We start from the raw sequence: 19,198 nt of genomic DNA on the forward strand, positions 1-19,198 counted from the left end.
AAGGGGTAATGTTTTCTGGCTGTTGCACTTGAGGAAGGGGCTCACTACAATCGATAGATAGATAGATGGATAGATGGATGGATGGATAGATAGATAGATAGATAGATAGATAGATAGATAGATAGATAGATAGATAGATTGGCTAAGTAGATAGGCTAAATAAATAGACATAGTTAGATAAGACTGAATTAAATCAATAGCCTACATTTATTCAATTAACACTTTCATTGAGGTAATAATGTAAAGTCAAAGAGTAGGCATTATATCGTTTTCTCAAACATGTTCACTCTGACCATCGAAAGGTCGGGTGTTCCTCAAATCAGTAGCCTATCACAGTTGCAATAATGCGTGTGTGTGTGTGTGTGTGTGTGTGTGTGTGTGTGTGTGTGTGTGTGCGTGTGTGTTTGGGGGGCGGGCGGGAGGAGGGGGCGCTAATCTCAGCGGCGCCACCTTAAAAAAACAGTCTCGTGGACCTGTCAATCTAGACGAACCAGACAGACCCTGGCTCGCGGCCCTGCTGTGAGAACCGCCGGGTGATTGGTCGAGAGCCGGATCCCTCGCGAGACCCGACCGCTCATTGGCTGTGGCATGTCGAGACACCGACGCGCACGACGTCTCCCCCTCTATTGTTATTGTGGCGTGCGCGAGGAGAACGGACAGGATGCACGAGGAGACAGTGAGGCTGATAAAAGGATAAAACAAACCGAGGAACATCAAGCTAGCGCAGTACAACACATGAGAAATAAACATTAGCTCGTACATACATTACAGGAATTCTATTGCAACGTCCCCCTGTAACACACACACACACACACACACACAGAAATACACGGGTTAAAATACAAGCGGTATTAAACACAAATGCCAGCTCTGGTCCACACACATAGAGCGCAGCACACGTAAAGCTATCCGAGTGCAACACTTGAGGGGCAATTGTCGGATAGCTCAGCGACCTTTCTGTCCAAGTTCCTCGCTCCACTCCGGCTGATGTGTAAGTAGAAAACAATTCATCGGAATCTTTTCCTTCTCCTGGGCTCTCGCCGGGTATCTCAGCCAGACCAGATAGCCGATAATGTAAGGGGGCAAGTCAGTCAGATTAGCATGCTAAATTGTTGCTTACTGTAACCTGCTTTTTTTTTTTACCCGCAACAAATGGCAGTTGTTGTGTCTACGTCTTCCAGTGTTTCTGTTCACACTGGCCGATACTATGTAGCTACTAGCCTTTATGTATCCTGTTTTTCACCCAATAGTTCCTATTCCTATTCCTGTCTATTCGTTCAACTTAAAGCAGTCTCATACAATATGAATTGTGTGACTTCTATGTAGGCTATTATGTAGGCTATATTTTAACTGAGCTGTGTGTTGAGACCATATAGACTGCATATGGTTGAGACAACAGGAGACTTGGTGACGCACGTTGAACCAACATTAGGATGTGTGAATGTATGGCCTGGAAAACTGAAGGATGTTCTATAGGCAGAAAGAGTCCATTTGGCTCTGTTTACCTGACAAATCACATTGACGGAAGTTTTCATGTGCAGTGTGGTATCACCTTGGTTTAAGATGTTGGGGCCTGTTCTGTATGATGAACAGAATGTTTGAGAGTAGACATGGATGGAAGCTGTGTGTGTGTGTGGTGAGGATGTGTGTATGCAGCAACATTTACCTGTGATCGTCAGCATGTAGGGTTATTTTGCTATAATAGGCTACATAAATAGCATGCTGCTGGACATCTTGTGGTTATAGCCTTTGATTCAAAATGCTGATCCCACAACACAGTGTGTTTGATCAAAATCATGTAAATGTTAGTAGCCAATTTTACGTAGAGAAAGCTTAGATATGATATGCAGGCTTTGTAAGGCTGTTATAATCTCCATAATAGTAACTATAGCCTACCTACTGTAGCCTACTGTAGCCTACAGGTTTGAAGTAGCTGACTAGTCATTGCCATGTTATGAGCTTTACCACATTTAATGTGATCTTAATATAGTACTTTTTTCTCCTCTACTGTTGCAGGTGTTATTAAGCCTAGTTAGGAACGCAAATAACGAAAAATTGTATATAAAATAAAATAAAAACCTGAGAGGTGACATCTTTGTTAGCTTGTTCTGTGCGAGCAACAGTCCAGAGATAATGTTAACTAAAAAAGAACAGTAAATATAATAACGAAATAAAACAAATAAACAATAAATATTCTCCTTTGACAAGATGAATTCAGTCCGTATTTGAGGTTTTGTTTAAAATGAATTAAAACGAGTTAACTACGTAATAAATTAATTGACTTAAAAAAAAGCCTTGATTCATTTTCTGTTAATGAACTGGTTACTATTATTTGAGCTCTAGATGAAGTAGGCTTCACTTTGCAGATTAAGATTGAAACCAATGATTTGATAATTTGCTAAAGAGAAAAGTTCAACAACAGCCTATATGAAGAAGTTCAAATGAGCTCCACCTCTAGAAGCTACAATATCAAAAGGAAATTCTGGCCGTTGTCATTTTTATGGGTCGTTCTAACTTTGCATTCTCCTGCTCCGGTGTAGACATAAGTACTGGTTGACATGAGGACCCGGGCCTTTCAATAAAACAGCAACCATGAATGATTTCAAACACTTGTCTCTGAGTTCGGCCCAAAGGAAATGCACACAGTAGCACACTGGGAAAGAAATGATGATCCAGGGCTAAATCAATATAATTCAACTCTTTGTTGTGCTCTTTTCTGGGCATATACATATATGGAGCAGACAGTGCAGTCAACACCACCAATTTACTCAAGTATGTTTCTACATTCTTCAGGTTTTCCTTCATTTGATGACTGTGTCCACTTCAAATAAATATGGTCACTTCATCCAAATGAAGTGAATTGTGATCATCTTCATAGTAGTCCACCGGATAAGGTTCCTTATAACACAATAAAAGTCAGCCCCACTCATGTAAATAAAGGTGTGCACACTGCACAGATGAATGTACTAATGTATTACTATATAAGTACTATTTTCTGGAATAATTTGGAGACACTGGGTCACATAACGTGGAAGCTATTGAAGAAAAGGTTATTCTTTTTTATGAAAATATTTGTAAAATATAAACAAATGACATATTATCAATTAGTGTGCGCTACAGGACATGGTATACATGCCCCCCCCCCCCCCCCCCAAGATGACATTACACATTATGGTAAAAAGTTTTTTTCATTGGCATTTTTTTTAATACAAAATATCAATATATAAAACTTTGGATAAACTAAAATCGTAGTAACTGCCTTAAGATTACCACAGATGCCCTATCTCCTAAGCCACTGCAGCCAATCACCAGCACTTTTAGATCTTGGCAAATCATGCTGAATGCTGATTGGCTCACTGATGTTGAACGGCAAGTCATCTTTCGATACGTGACTTTTTGATACTCACCATTTTTCGATACTCGATGGTATCGAGGCATTTTGGTCGATGCCAAAACAGTATTGAACTTCAATACCCAGCCCTAGTCCAATATGAGCTGATGGGTACTAGAGACACTGGGTCACACAACGTTGGAAGCTATTAAAGAAGAAGTTATTATTATTTTATGAAAATATTTGTATTACAGATTCGGTATTGAAATCGGTTTTGTGTTAACGTAATGGTATTTTTTGGACGGTAAGTCAGTGGTCAGGTGGTTGTGTTAAACTGTTCAGTTGCTGTGTGTACTGCGGGTGAAACTAGTAAGACGTCACTGATGAATGTCTGTTGAATATCCGACTTGAAACTCACTTCACCAGTGAGCCACCTGAGTTCCCCCCGGCTCTAACTTTAAACAGGGTATTGCTGTGGTATTACTTTTACTATAGAGAGAGGGATTTAATCTTTTTCTACCACTGATTATCTCTAATAATAACTGTTGGATTTGCACACTTAACATGGCATCCACTAATTCCTGGTCTCCCGCTCTGCTTAACAGGGACTGACTCAGAGCTGGGCCACCATGATGCCAGTGAACTTTCTGGTCACTCATTGGCTGACCAACTTAATACCAGGTAAGCAAGACAGCAACACATTGTGTATGAGTAATAGCAATAATCTAGTCCCTTACTGACTGTAATAATACCCTCACATTGCCTCCTAAATGAATGGGTGTCCTCCTGTCTAGTATGCCTTATACACTGACACCGTGTGCAACTGCATTGCTTTGCTCATGTTTGAAGTATGAGTTTCTGTAATAACTATAGTGACTATGATGGAAAATGATATCTGTTTTGGAACCCTGACTTTTTTTAAACCAGTTATCAGCCCATGCCTAATTTCAAGATGGCAGAGAATGTGCAATCTTAATCTAAACCTTTTCTCTGAACCCTTTCTTCAGCTCTGGCCTTTTTACATAATATGAATAAATCAAACTTTGAATAAACTCAAATTGAACTAACTGCCTTCAAAATAGCACAAATGGCCAATCTCCTGAGCCATTGCGGCTCCAACCAAATACACAAAGAAAAGAAACAAAATGGAAACAATTAATAAGTGCAAATAGTTTTCAGTGCAAAATGATAAGGCGGCAGTCAGTATGAAAGGCTCACTGATGCATACTGTGTAATATTTTTCCTTGATGCCTTCACACAGCCAATCACCAGCACTTTTACACCTTGGCACATCAAGCAATGCTGCATGCTCATTGGCTCACTGACGGTGATGAGATTAACCCCTTAGCTATTGGAATCTGGTATTGAACGACACACAATTTTTTCATGCTCCATGCAGATGTTATGGAGGCATTTCACTTGGTGCCAAGAAAGGATCAAACTTCCATACCGTGCCCTAGTCAAACCTGACCAAAGTTTTGTAAATATATTAAGTTCTAGTTACGGTGTTTCTTTGGAAGGAGTAGCCAAAGTAAATGTTTTCTATTTGTAGTTCATATTTGCGTGAAATTCAGTTTAGTAGTAGTAGAGGAAGAAGTCAATCCTGCCTATGCTGTTTGACCCTGACAAAGGTTGCTAAGTGGTATTACAATACTAGGATTGAAACAAAGCTCATAAACGAACCAAATGATTGACATGGCTGAGTTTGTTTTGGCCAAGGACTTAATGCCTTCATACAGCGACCTAGACAATCAAAAGGGAACCAATTCCCACGAAAGAAAAGGTACAAGTCAGTTGAAATGAGTAGAACAGACAGGTAGGCCTACTTGTAGGCTACATAACCTTCAATATTTATTGCACATAGGGCTGCCCTCTGAAAGTCGATGATTCGAATCATCAGTCGGGAACCCCTGCAGTCGACGCAGATTCTTCAAGTCGAATCATTGTGTTGTGTTTTTCAGTCAGTGTACATCTATCTATCTATCTATAAAGCAAGAAACGTCTGTCTGTGTGTGTGTGTGTCTGTGTGTCTGTGTGTGTGTCTGTGTGTCTGTGGCTCGCATATCTCTCTGAGTTTTGGTCAGATCGGCATGAGCTTCCGGATATTGCTTAAACACAGCACGAAGGTGTGCATCCTTCATCCTTCATCCTTTATTTTGAAGTTGTAGAAGTTATCATATTTATATCATGCTGGCGAATAGTAGCTTACGTGCGCACAGAGCCGACTAAACCCCGCCTCCCTCTGACGAGCGACACACACACACACACACACACACACACACACACACACACACACACACACACACACACACACACACACACACACAGCAGACCGACACAGCCTTACTTCCTCAACATCTCCTCATCAACTCCTCATCTGCTCCACCTGTCCGCTTTAGTGGTAAAGACTGTGCACAGAGACGACTAAACCCCGCCTCCCTCTGACGAGCGGGACACACACACACACACACACACACACACACACACACACACACACACACACACACACACAGCAGACCGACACAGCCTTACTTCCTCAACAACTCCTTATCAACTCCTCATCTGCTCCACCTGTCCGCTTTAGTGGTAAAGACTGCACTTCACGCTATTTTCACTGTAATAATACAGCACGGTCTCGGATGCTTCCACAAAATGTTTTATGTCCGTTTAAAATCTAAACTGAAAGCCCGAGCGCGACCGCGCGCACACACACAAGTCCGCTCCCACACACTGAGCGCGCGTGCGCGCACACGAGTCCGCCCCCCCCCCACAAACACACACACACACTGCTGCCTGCTACTGACACGTTAACGTTAATTGACAGCACGGTCTCGGATGCGGACGCCCGCGCGCGGACACAAGTCCCCCCCCACACACACACACACACACACACACACAGCTGACTGCTACTGACAGTAACGTTAATTGACAGTTATCCAAACTCTGTCTTATCTTTCAAATACCTAACAGTAATGGTAATGGGGTTGACCATGTTGTCATGGCGTGCAGCATAGCCTCCTTTTATACACAGTGCAGCCATTTACTATATAGGCAACTCATTGTAAGTTTGAGTGCATTGCGCAGTATGGATGGCAGTTTGCAAGGTACCATAATATCAGATTGTATAGGTAACACCTGTACAGCTCGATTCTTCTTTAGGATTCAACACTTAATTAATTTACACATTTTCTGTTTCATTTCACTTAACAAATCACATGGAATTACTTTGTGGTTATCTTTACACAATACACTAAGGAATGTTGCCCTACTCTATAGCCAACTTCTACAAAGTAAATTACTGATAATAACCTTTAACAGTGTAAAATTAGCCATCAATGATAGCAGCCAAATGTACTGTCTAATATGTTTCTTTGTTTACCTGCTTCCTACGGGCACTGCACTAGTTATAATAAAAGAGAAAATAAGAGCAAAACACTGACGTTATCATGCCAGGGCAATAGGTGGCGGTAATGTGTCACGTCAGGTCAAACGCCATAGAAGAAGAGTGGTGAAAACTAAAGAGGAAATGGCATAAGAAAAAACCAAAGCAGATGTATGTTTGCGCTGTGCAAATTGCGCACCATATATGCCTATTGATTCTGCTCTGCTATGTGCTGTAATAAAGATAGGTCGCCTTGGAAACAGTTAAGCCCCTGTAGACCGCAAGCATCTCGTCTTTTTTACTCGTGCGAATCACCATTCTCTGCAGCCGTCACCGGCTCTGTGTTGTTTCTCTCTCACGGGCTCGTCGAGGCTCGGGTACGCTCGCGCTTCAGCTGTGCTCCTAATCCCCGGTTCACTCGTAAACTGATTTTTAAAAAATATATCCAACCTGGAGATTGTTTATTTTAAGCTCTGTCTTGAAGTCTGTTTTCAACTGTTTTCGGGTTGACGGTTGGTCAAAGATCTCACTCCAATGCACTTTTCTGATTGACAAATAGTATCACGAATAGTCGAATCTCTGGTTTGAACAGGCAGATCCGATTCGACTGAGACAATTCCGAGTCGGGGACAGACCTAATTGCACATCAACAAACAGCAAGAGGTTTATCCTGCACTTCAAGTATTTTGTTCTCAACAAAAGTAGTAGAGGAAACTGCTGAATGTACCGTGCTGATCTGCTATATCACTGGATTCACTTCAGGGGTGTCGGCTAAAACACTAAGGCCAAACACGTCAGACTATGAAGCATGAGACGATGAGAGGAGGAATAAGGATTTATCCTATGTATTTCCTTCTTTAACATGCACAGCAGCATACAGATCCCAGGAAAAGAACAATAGCAATACTCACAAGGGCGATGCAAACAAACTCAGGGAGAGCACGTTTCAACCGTGGATTGGTAGGTGGTTACTGCGGCAATGTGCACGCTCACACAACAGAGAGAGAAAGAAAAAGAAACTTCACTAAACAGGCGCTCCGGCTGACTGACGTGACGGCGCTAACTGACAGTTATAATGTCATCCACACTGAATAAAACACAACTTAAAACACACCGGTCTCCTCACTAGCAGTTTGTGTAGTATGGAGCCAGGGGTGCGTTCGGATTACACAGTTTATTCAATCAATTCATAGTAACGCACCAAATTTAATGTTCAGTAACGATAACGGCGTTGTAACGACGGAAAAAGTAATTAGTTAGATTACCCCGTTACTGAAAAAAGAACGGCGTTACCTTACGCCGTTATTTTAAACGGCGTTATTCCCAACACTGTACATCATACATAGATGAATGAGTGTGTAAGGTGAGATAACTGGGCTCACACCAGGGACATTCTTCCCTTCATCACACAGTCAAGCAGCAAATGAGATTCCCATCCAGGGAATGGTGTTTGTCACTTGGACAATATGTGTTCCTTCCATAGATAGTATATAAAAGGTTCCTTCATATATAATGCTAATTTTCAGGTTCAAAATGGTGTTCTGGGTTTCTACTAGAAACTGTTTTCATGGTGTATTGTCCAAAATAACCTTTACATTTCTCACAGTGCCATTGTTGAATCTGTTCTGTCTGAAACGCCTGTCTCTTTAAGCCCCGCCTTCCATTAAAACCCAGTCTGCTCTGATTGGCCCTGAATCTAACTGCTGGTTTGAATCTAACTGCCAGTTAGATTGAAGTGGATCTGGGGTTATGGCTTACCGCAGGTGGAGGTTGTGTTAAGTTAGGTTGGTGATGGGGGGAGGTGGCTTGTCCCCTCATGATGTCATACGGGGAGATAACATTTTGAACACAGGGCTTTCAGAAAAGTGGAGGTGGAAAAGAAGAGAGAGGTATGTTTTTTTTCTCCTACTTTGGGAGTCATCTAGTCACACCAGGGGACCCATGTTAATGTTGAAAAACCACGACCAGGGGAATTTTGGGAACTTTTTAAAGCATAAGAACCTGTGTGTCCTTTGACCTCAGCAGCATCATGTCGGTGAATCCTCCCAGCAGTAACGACGCGTGCCTGAGCATCGTCCACAGCCTGATGTGCCACCGGCAGGGCGGAGAGAACGAGGGCTTTGCCAAGAGAGCCATCGAGAGCCTGGTCAAGAAGCTGAAGGAGAAGAAGGACGAGCTGGACTCGCTCATCACCGCCATCACCACCAACGGGGTCCATCCCAGCAAGTGTGTCACCATCCAGAGGACGCTGGACGGCCGGCTGCAGGTCAGACCCTACACAGTCTAACAGTCCCATAAGGCTTCCAATGCCTGCACTGGTTGCACTTGATTTATCCAAATTAATCTCTCAAGAGTTTTCTCTTGTGAATTTGCATTCAAATATTCACATGAGAATAAACCACAAACAATTAAATAAGCCATTAAATAGAAGAAACTATATAAAAGTATCAGCAACTAAGTAATGTTTACAAGGATGACACTTTTAACTGTTCATTGTAGATAGTGAGACTGCTATACAGGAAATGTGCCCCCTTTTCTGAGTCTTATCAGGTTGTAGTTTAGTTGTGATTAGCAGCTGACTCTCTTGTGATGATATTTGTGAATGTAGTATTATATTGTCTGTTTGAAGCTATTTGAGCTGGTCTGGACAGGCCTGTAGTTCAGCACCATGGACAGTGCCTAACCCCAGTGTTTAACCCCGATTGAATACAAGTCAGTCAGTCAACCCACAGGAGCTCCGGCAACACAATTCAGGGACGTCTGACGAAAAAAAAGTTGTATTATTAGGCTCAGCTTGAGACTGACCACAATGTGCCATCGTCTGAAATGTATCAAGGGACTTTAACGTTTAATAGTTTTTTCAACCACTGGTCAATTTAAGGGTTTTTGTCTATTTAGCTTCCATAACATATCTTCTTTCATACCAGCATAAATCCAAGGTCCAATGTGTACGTACAGTTAGGTGTTTATTTGACTAAACCTATCTGTCTGTTTATGTTTGTATATTTCTCCTTTACAGTCATCTTTAACGGCCATTATCTCAACATTAGTTTTGTTCAGTACTCTGAACCAAAAATCAACATATAAAGCAATTTCATCAACTAAACTTTCCATAATCATTATTAGCACTATTCTGAAGGTTATTACAGAAGGATTGGTTAATTGTCTGATTTGATTTGTCATACATTTTGTTCTAAAAAAAACATACAGAAAATGCATTATTAAGAACTATCCTTTTTTCGATTCATAAAATGAAAAAAGGCTGGATCCACAATCTGGTCAGTAAAAAAATGTGGACACTAAGATGTTGTAAAATTGAAATCCAGATTTTAACACTGGTATTATCCAACATCTAGATTTTTATTTTTGTTTTTAAGTTGCAAATACACACATAATGTAGTAGATTGAGTGAGCATGGCGGAGAGGGGTTTAGGAGCTGTTGTAATGATTCTGTGTTTGTCTCCTACAGGTGGCAGGGAGGAAAGGTTTCCCTCATGTCATCTACGCGCGGCTGTGGCGCTGGCCCGACCTCCACAAGAATGAACTCAAGCACGTCAAGTTCTGCCAGTACGCCTTTGACCTCAAGTATGACAACGTGTGCGTCAACCCCTACCATTATGAGAGGGTTGTGTCGCCGGGCATCGGTAGGTCCTTTTAGAAGTGACTATAGCAGTATTAATGCTTCATTTATCAATATGATATCTTTGCTCATGTTTTTCATTTGGTGATGTGTTCTGTCTTTTCTCTGGCAGTTGGCCTTAGCCTACAGAATACAGGTAAGTTGCATTTCACAGCAACACAGCACTGATTTATAAAACATAGAATGGAACCCTTTCCATTTCTTGGTTGCCACACGCAAGCATTTGTATCAAGTCAACAATTGTAATGCAGTCATAGCATGTGTTACTGTTACTGACTGTTTCAGAAACATTTTAAAGTTCCTCGTAGCTACTTTCAGTACTGTAGGTAAATGAACATAGTCACTTTCTACCACTGCATTGGAGCTAACATCTGTCCTCCCCTAACAGCTCCAGGGCTGATCAAAGAGGAATACATCCATGACTGTATCCAGATGGAGCTCCCGCCTGGCATGCCCCTGTCTGACCAGCAGGTGGCCCTCAAACTGCCTCCACCTGACCACTACGGCCAGCCCATGTCTGCAGAGCCCCACGGACCGCCACCTCTCACCAGATACACTAACCTGCCTGTCTCGCCCAAAGGTTAGCTCCCTCATTATCTCTGCTACCTATTTATTAGTGAAGGGTTGACACTAAGGTTTCAAAAGCACTTGCCCATAGGGCAAGTACAGGTAATGTTTTACTTGCCCGAATGTCGTGTTGACTTGCCCAAAAACAAAACAAAAAAACTGTTAAACAATGATATATACTGGCTAATTGAATTATACATTTTAGCAAACAGTATCTCTTAAATGCAAACACTGCTTACTTGTCTCATCCTGACCAACAACAATACATATAAGCCTAGATATCATGACATCACACTACACCAAGTGCTTGGTCCTGCTGCAGCATCGTAAAAGGGCCTCTTTTTGCCCTGCACCTGGCCTGGTTTTGGGGGTCTCAGAAAACTCAGTCTAGCTCAGAGTCAAGCTGAATGTTAGCTTCCACACAAATGTGTTCAGAAAAATTTAACTTATTTTACTTATTTAAAACGGTTACATTGTGCCAAAAAGCGATCGTCTGCCATAAAATTATTAAAGTCCACCATGTTAAAGCTATTGCCCAGTTATACTGTAAGTAGGGAGGGGGATCATTAATTTCTATTCATATTGATACCATTATAAAGACTCCACAATCCAAATCTTTATCGATACTTTTCTATTATTTTGTTAAAAGAGAACTGGTATTATTGCTTTAATTGCTTACAAGATTAGAAGAGCCAAGGATAGGACTTTAAACAGGTCATAATTCCATATTTAGGCCTATACTATTTATTTTATATTGATGGGGAAACAAGTTTTTCACCCAAACTGTATTATTCAAGCTTCTCGCGAAAAACAAAAAAATCTTTTTTTCTTGATGTTACATTTGAACACATCATGATGTCATTTTATTGACCTGTGCCTAATAATCATTTTGCTGAGCCGACCTGAACACATCACATTTGAACCATTTGCGATATTTTTTAAAGCCAACTAGTTCTTATCCTGCAGATTTTAATATGGATTTAAAAACTATAAAAAATGTAACTGCGGGACTACACAGTCTCTCGTTTGCGTTTGATGATCACCTCTGCTTTGAATGAATGATGAGACGGTGTCGAGCCCGTCTGCAGCGGCTCAGCGGACGGATTTATTTTTTTTGAGACGGAGTTGAAGCGGGTTGAAGGAGTTTCTTCAAGACAGTCGAAGGTACAACACTTTTACAGTCTATGATGCAGACCAGTGATGGAATTATACGCTGAAGTAGGCCTAATTAGTTGAAGATGACCCGACTCTACTCGATATTTAAAATTAGGCTACATCATGTGACCTACTAGACTCCATAGCGGTATCGATAAGCTCAAACGTTATTGATTTCTGGGTTTTGAATAGGGGAACCAGGTCCTTAGCCTAATAGAGCCGGCTTTCGGAACGTAGACAGCGAAACTGCGCGCACACAGGCTGTTGTGTGTGTGTGTGTGTGTGAGACCGTGATGCTGCTGGCTGCCGCGCGCAGCTGCTCAATTGCAAATATAGCCGATATATTTTGTGTGAGTTAGCGGGGGAAAATATTGTTTTGCAGACTCTAAAACACATGAACAAATAGCTTAGACTACTGACAACTCATCTAAAATCCACTTGCCCTGTCGGGCAACCAAAAAGCAATATCAACTTGCCCAAACATTATTTTCACTTGCCCCGGGAAAGCGGGCAACCGTTAGTGTCAACCCCTACTCATTGCTCATTGCTTCTTAGGGCTGATGCTGGCCATTCTTTTTTTATACATATACTTTTTTGGTTAATTTAATTTTAAGACACATACACACTAACAATAAAATCAAAAACACAATCAGAATACAACAAGAAAAAGCCTTTGGGACAAAATAATTAGCTGAATATTTTTCCATAATGTAATAAGTGACACAAAATGTCATAAGTTGCATTATGGATCAGTTATTACATTTATGGTATTATTAAAAATTGTTACAGTTCAGGCTCTTACAGGGCTCTCAAAACCAAGTCAAATGCTCATGGAGTTCTCTTGTATATATGGAGAAAATCTGTTTTAGTTTGAACAGATATGGCAGCCTTTCCTGGACTTTGGAGCAGCGCTGAAGTGACCTTCATGACACCTTTTTGACTTTTAATTTTTTGCTTAACATTTACCTTTTAATTCAAACAATGTCCTTAGAAACCTGTTAAGTAGAGTACGCCACGTTAGTTGTTTATTTTATTTTGCCTTTAGTTGTGTGTTCATGTTCTTTGTAATAATATAAAAAAAACAAAAACAAGTTAAGATAATGAAAGCCACTGTTCCCGTTTGTTGTCTTCACCAGTGTCGGGCTCAGGCACCATGTTACCACTCCAGGGGGGCGGGCTAGGTGACGGCCGCCTCCAGACTGCCTCTCCACAGGCTCCGGTCATGACCCCGGGACCACCACCACCCAGCCCCACCCAGCCCCCTGCTCAGGGACAGGCTGCCCAGCAGAGCTCACAGCCCCCGCTACCGCCCTCTCACCCGCACGTACAGAATGGATACAGCAGCAATAAGGCCGCCTTCCACAGTCAGTATACACTCTCAATAAAAGTATTATTTAGAAATCGGTACATGCCATAGCTGACTGAGTGGCAACCAACTATTGAACACAACCACACATGGAGGAGGCTTTACTTTTTTCCTGTATAGAAAATGCCAAATGTTTTGTGTGTTTCAATGGGGTTACAAAACGAGCAGTTATTTAGTGAGGGAGAGAGGGACATTGTAAATTGTTTCACTGTACATTGATTGTACTTGGCCATCACTGATCGTTTGTTACTTCCCCTTTAATTCAGCAGTGTGGACAGGCAGCAGCACAGCCTCCTACACCCCCATAGGACCCCAGCAGAACGGCCGTGCTCACCAACAACATCACCAAAACCACCACTGTAAGACTGGATTACTTATTTGTGTGGACACAAATTTCACAAAGCACAAAGTATATTGACGTGTTGCTCACTAATAAAGTTCTAGAGTAACACATCACACCATTCACCAATGTGCTGCATTGCTAACAATTGTTTCATTCTACTATATCGGTATGGTCTAGCAGTTAACTTGTCTTAGTATCAGTTACCTGTTAGAGTAAGACTGCTCACATTGCAGTTTAAAGACACATTGTAGGATTTAAAACATTTCTGAAGTTGATGGGGCGTCCCACTGCTAGTATCAAATTTGATTTGGCAGTAGTTTGGGGTTTTTAATAAGACTTCTGAATTAAGTGTCTCAGTTTAAGAGATTTATGTAAATTTACACAAGAACACACACAAAGAATTATCGCCAGATAGCCCAGATTTCCTGCGTCAGTTACCAGCTTGGTAAATGATCTTCTCATACATTGTGCTTTTTCAGGGTCTCAGCATCACGGCTCAACTTCTTTCCCTCCGTCTGTATCCAATCATCCAGGTTAGATGATTGTCACTACTTATCTGAACTGAATGTTTCACATAGAATACATTAAGCCTTTCACTGACAGATGTGACCTAGCGCTCTGTTTGACTGTGTTGATTACAGGACCAGAGTTCTGGTGCTCTATCTCCTACTTTGAGATGGACGTTCAGGTGGGTGAGATGTTCAAGGTGCCCTCCAGCTGCCCCATAGTGACGGTGGATGGTTACGTGGACCCGTCAGGAGGCGACCGCTTCTGCCTCGGCCAGCTGAGTAACGTCCACCGCACGGACGCCAGCGAGAGAGCCAGGTGTGTGGAGGAGGACTAACGCTCTTCATGTTGTCTCTTTTACATTACTAAGAAATGTAGTGTCCTGTCCTGCTTTATGTCAAGCGCCTTATACAGTAGGTCAAGTAGTTAAAGACAACCTATTTAGTTAAGTTTCTATATCTGTCAATTTACACAAGGCACATCGGATACAATTATTTTCGCATATCCCCTCTCAAGTTACCCACACTTCAGATGGGGTCAGAGGGCAGGGGTCAGCCTTAGTACAGCGCCCCTGGAGCAGTTTGGGGTTAAGTGCCTTACTGAAGGACACAATGGTAGGAATGGTGGGGCACTGTACATGTAATACCAGCTACTACTAGTTTTACTGCTAACACCCTCCTGTCCGGTGCCAGGGACCGAACCAGCGACTTCATGGTTACTGGTCGGCCCCTCCTTCCTCTAGGCCATCCTGCCACCCATTTACAATTGTTTACATTGTTTTTTTACAATCAAAAAGAGAACAAGCCCTTATTTGTCCTGCTGTGTTGTCCTGTGTGTGTTTCAGATTACACATAGGTAAAGGTGTGCAGCTGGAGTGTCGTGGTGAGGGCGATGTGTGGATGCGCTGTATGAGCGACCACGCAGTCTTTGTACAGAGTTACTACCTGGACAGGGAGGCGGGCAGGGCTCCAGGGGACGCCGTGCACAAGATCTACCCCGGAGCCTACATCAAGGTCTGAATCCAACTGTTTTCCTAACAGTGTGGTAAACAAACAAATACATCACATCTACAGTTGAAATGAGCCATTGTTAGCTGTGACCAGGGAACAGAATGAACTGGAACAATAATACATACAAGTGTGTTCACGTTTGACTGTGTTTGTGTCGGTCAGGTGTTTGACCTGCGTCAGTGTCACAGACAGATGCAGCAGCAGGCGGCCACGGCCCAGGCTGCTGCTGCTGCTCAGGCTGCTGCTGTGGCTGGAAACATCCCTGGGCCGGGCAGCGTGGGAGGGATCGCACCTGCAGTCAGTAAGTTAGTCATCTGTCAACAGTAACAGAAACCAGCTTTTCAAATGCAACATATACTACGCGCGAGCAGGCACCTCCGACACTTTGGCGGAAATTTGCCGGATGGAGGACACTTCATACAGTACATATCAAATCAAATCAGTTTATTTATTTATTTATTTTATTTATTTATTTTATTTTATTATATCAGTGTGTTAGCCACGGAGCTTACCAAAGCTAACCCCAGTCAAGGAAGCGGGGAGAGACTGCTGCTCTGTGCCCTGCTGTGGGAGAGCTTGACGAGTGTCTAGTGATTCGCCTTCAGCGTGCAGCACCATGGTTATTGGTTGAGGGTTAAACACTCTCCATGTGCACTGCTCAATTTATTGACGCTTAGAAACGTCCCTACGGAGCAAAATAAACCAAAACATAGCAAAATACAGCCAAAGGGGGGGGGGGGGGGGACTGTGCAGATAAACACACCACCACACATTCTAGTGAGGCAGAAGTGATCCTTAAGTCGGACTACTTTTGTGTGACTCTATGATTTTATTTTTTTATGAAAATATTGCATAGTCAACCTTTAAAGAAGGTAAAGCTCCTAAGAAGCTACCGATCATGCCTACAGTAACATTAACATTGAGTCAGTGGTTAAATCTGAATTAACTTACCTTGATACTGAGCCCCATGTGTGTTTTATTTATTGTATTTATGTACTTATTTTACTTTATGGGTTGTTGTTTGTTAGGTTGAAAAGGTGGATTATGATTTCTCCTTGCGATGAATTGTATATTTGGATGTATAAATTGGAAATTGGAAAATAATTTTGGGAAAAAATAAAGCATAAGTATAAAAATGAAGAAGATATTGAGCCCCATGTGATGTTTGTGCTTTGTGCGTGGCCCCTTCTCTCAGGTCTGTCTGCAGCGGCTGGTATCGGTGTGGACGACCTGAGGAGACTGTGTATCCTGCGGCTGAGCTTCGTGAAGGGCTGGGGGCCGGACTACCCCCGACAGAGCATCAAACACACGCCCTGCTGGGTGGAGGTCCACCTGCACCGCGCCCTGCAGCTCCTGGATGAGGTGCTGCACACTATGCCTTTAGCAGACCCAGGGCCCGCCAACTGAAGGAACCAACAATCTACATCCAATCAATTACAGTCTGGATTACTCTACCAATGTGGGCCCACAGACACACGGGTTGGGGGATAGTTTTTTTGTTGTTGCTTCAGGCCAAATACACTCTCTAATTGATACACTAAGTAAATCCATTTAGAAATCCACCGAAAGAAACCCTAAATGACCAACCACACATTATGCTTGTAACAATCAATGCACACATCACTCATGCTGTAACAGAGGCATACACACACACACACACACACACACACACACACACACACACACACAATCACCCACACACATGCACACGCAAAACCTGTAACCAAAACGTCTGTAGACACACAGATACAAAAGTGCTGATGTCCTTGGTATTTTTCTATTGCTTTGCTCTCTACAATCTAAACTCAAAACACAAGGGAGTTGGGACCTCTGATGGTTGACATTTTGAGCCTGTGTTCTGACCAATGTGTCTCTGTACTAAAGACATTTGTATGCACTGTAGAAACCCAGGGATGTGTTTCAGAAATCCAGTTTCCTCATATGCAATTTGGATTTCTTCTCATTGTAGGAGCCTTTCTGCACATTCATTACAAGGCATACAAACAGACATGTAAAACAAAAAGTCATGCATGGTTCACGTCACCCAGGAGTCACAAACACTCCTGATAGATGAGTGCATACCTGCTATTAGTCAGTGGAAGACAGTGTTACAGTGCTCTTTATGTCTTATCAACTACAGAACTCATGTAGAAGTATGGCTTTAAGGAAAACCAGTGTTATGTCATCTCTGTGCTTGTACTGTGCTCTTCACTGTATGTTGAATATCAACTAAAACTGTTAGCATCGATAGCTGGTTAGACCTCTTATTACGCTCGGCTCAAGCTATATTATTTTTGTACCAAAAGACTTAAAAAAAAGCCAAAAGAAACATTGAGCTTTAAAAAAGTATTGTTGTTGTTCTTTGTAATGAAACAGTGCTGCCCTGTATGGAACCAAAATGGTTGGTGTCGCTCACCAGAAGCCAGAATACCTCATAACTACAGCGCAACAGTCACAGTTTAGTGTTCCTCCTATTAACCACACACGCTTTCTTCATTCACTGACAGGAATCAGTTCATCTGTGCTGGGCACCAGAAAAAAGCACTATTAAAAACAAAGCAAAGTGCCAACAATGAAGCCCTCTTGATAGGATCCATCACCCGATTTAGTAAGCTTTGTGTGTTGTATACCATGCTGTAATGTGGGTGAAGGTGACTGATGTGTGATAAGCAGAAAGAGGGTTATAGTCAGTTCCAATGGGAAAACTAGCAGAAACAATAACCTGACTGTTTGTACTGTCATTGTCACCAGTGCCTCTCTGTTCTGGCCGCTTTTAGGATATCATTTCTCACAGTCCATTTGACCTCTGGCTTGTTTCCTACAGGTCCTACATGTGTTTGGCCAGGATGAGAGAACAGGTTGAAATCAGTGGCCTGCTCAATCTGGGTAGTAAGGGTGCACTCACACTAGGCAATAAAGTCTAGTTGGTTTGACCAATGTGAGTGCTCCGTTCCATGCCTAAGCTACGCCTACGGTACACTTCCCTGGCCCGGGTGGAAGAGGTGAGCTTCAGCACGGTACGGATGCTCATGTACGAGCACGAGCATAGACGGCGGCGGACCTGACGTCTATTTACTTGCAACTGCTATTTTAAAAAATGACACCGGGTTTGCGTTGGTCTGATGTGGAATGTTTGCCCCAAATTTGTCCGGATAAAAATATTCAAAAACAATATGATGCAACGCACTGAAACCCAACCCCAAACGTGCGCATTTAACAAACGAAAAAATTTGCATCGTGACGACTCCCATCAAATGTGTTTGTCGTATTACAAATAAGGCGTATAAGCAAAGCAGCAATGGTGCCTTGGACCAGATCTTTAGGAGCAGTGTGAGTGTGCAGGCCGGGCCTGGCCAGCTGGGGATGAGGGAGGGGGGCAATCACGCTTAAGCACGGTACGGATCAACTGGGCCAAGTGTGAATGTGCCCAAAAATATAGAAAATGGCTTCCTGTCTCCTCTTTTTTCTGTGAACACTCATTTGAAATGAAAATGGAGCTGATAATGCTCTAGACATTAACCCATTGAAATGCCATTTGGGGCCATAATAACAGTGTCTTATCTTAACATTAAGAGTGGGAAAAAGTCAAGGAGAGACACTTCTACTCATATAACAGATTCGATTAAATTACAGGTCATTTTTTTTTTTAGATACAAGTGACTCTTTCTCTTGGAGGAATGATGGGAAATGTTGACATTTTCATTTCAGCTGACAACATGAGAGTTATCGGAGAAAGCCGAGATTCCTCATAAAATACATATAACTGTACATGATATGAAATATACAACAAAATAAAAATGTGTGAAAAGAACAAGTTCATGTAGTTTTAGAGTTCCAATACGTTTCAGGATGTTCCTCAGTTTTAAATAAAAAATATATTTATTGGTTTTCTTTTTT

At 42.2% G+C, this 19,198-nt stretch overlaps 1 protein-coding gene across 3 annotated transcripts; it reads left to right on the plus strand.

The window, feature by feature from the left end:
* Window positions 1–706: 706 nt before the first annotated feature.
* smad10a (SMAD family member 10a) lies at window positions 707–19,086 on the plus strand. Of its 3 annotated transcripts, none has more exons than XM_080045639.1 (13): window positions 707–991; window positions 3,937–4,012; window positions 8,736–8,979; window positions 10,183–10,357; window positions 10,466–10,489; window positions 10,742–10,933; window positions 13,212–13,439; window positions 13,708–13,800; window positions 14,264–14,317; window positions 14,426–14,609; window positions 15,136–15,304; window positions 15,464–15,602; window positions 16,497–19,086. In XM_080045639.1, exons 1-13 carry the CDS (start codon window positions 988–990, stop codon window positions 16,706–16,708), a joined length of 1,794 nt encoding a protein of 597 aa, XP_079901765.1. In that variant the 5' UTR covers window positions 707–987; the 3' UTR covers window positions 16,709–19,086. The 3 variants fall into 3 exon arrangements, with proteins under 3 accessions (XP_079901765.1, XP_079901767.1, XP_079901766.1); XM_080045641.1 differs by having other exon boundaries at window positions 13,711–13,800; XM_080045640.1 differs by having other exon boundaries at window positions 8,739–8,979.
* Window positions 19,087–19,198: the final 112 nt, after the last annotated feature.

The sequence above is a fragment of the Ammodytes marinus genome (assembly GCF_949987685.1).
Source record: "Ammodytes marinus genome assembly, chromosome: 17".
NCBI lineage: Eukaryota > Metazoa > Chordata > Actinopteri > Uranoscopiformes > Ammodytidae > Ammodytes > Ammodytes marinus.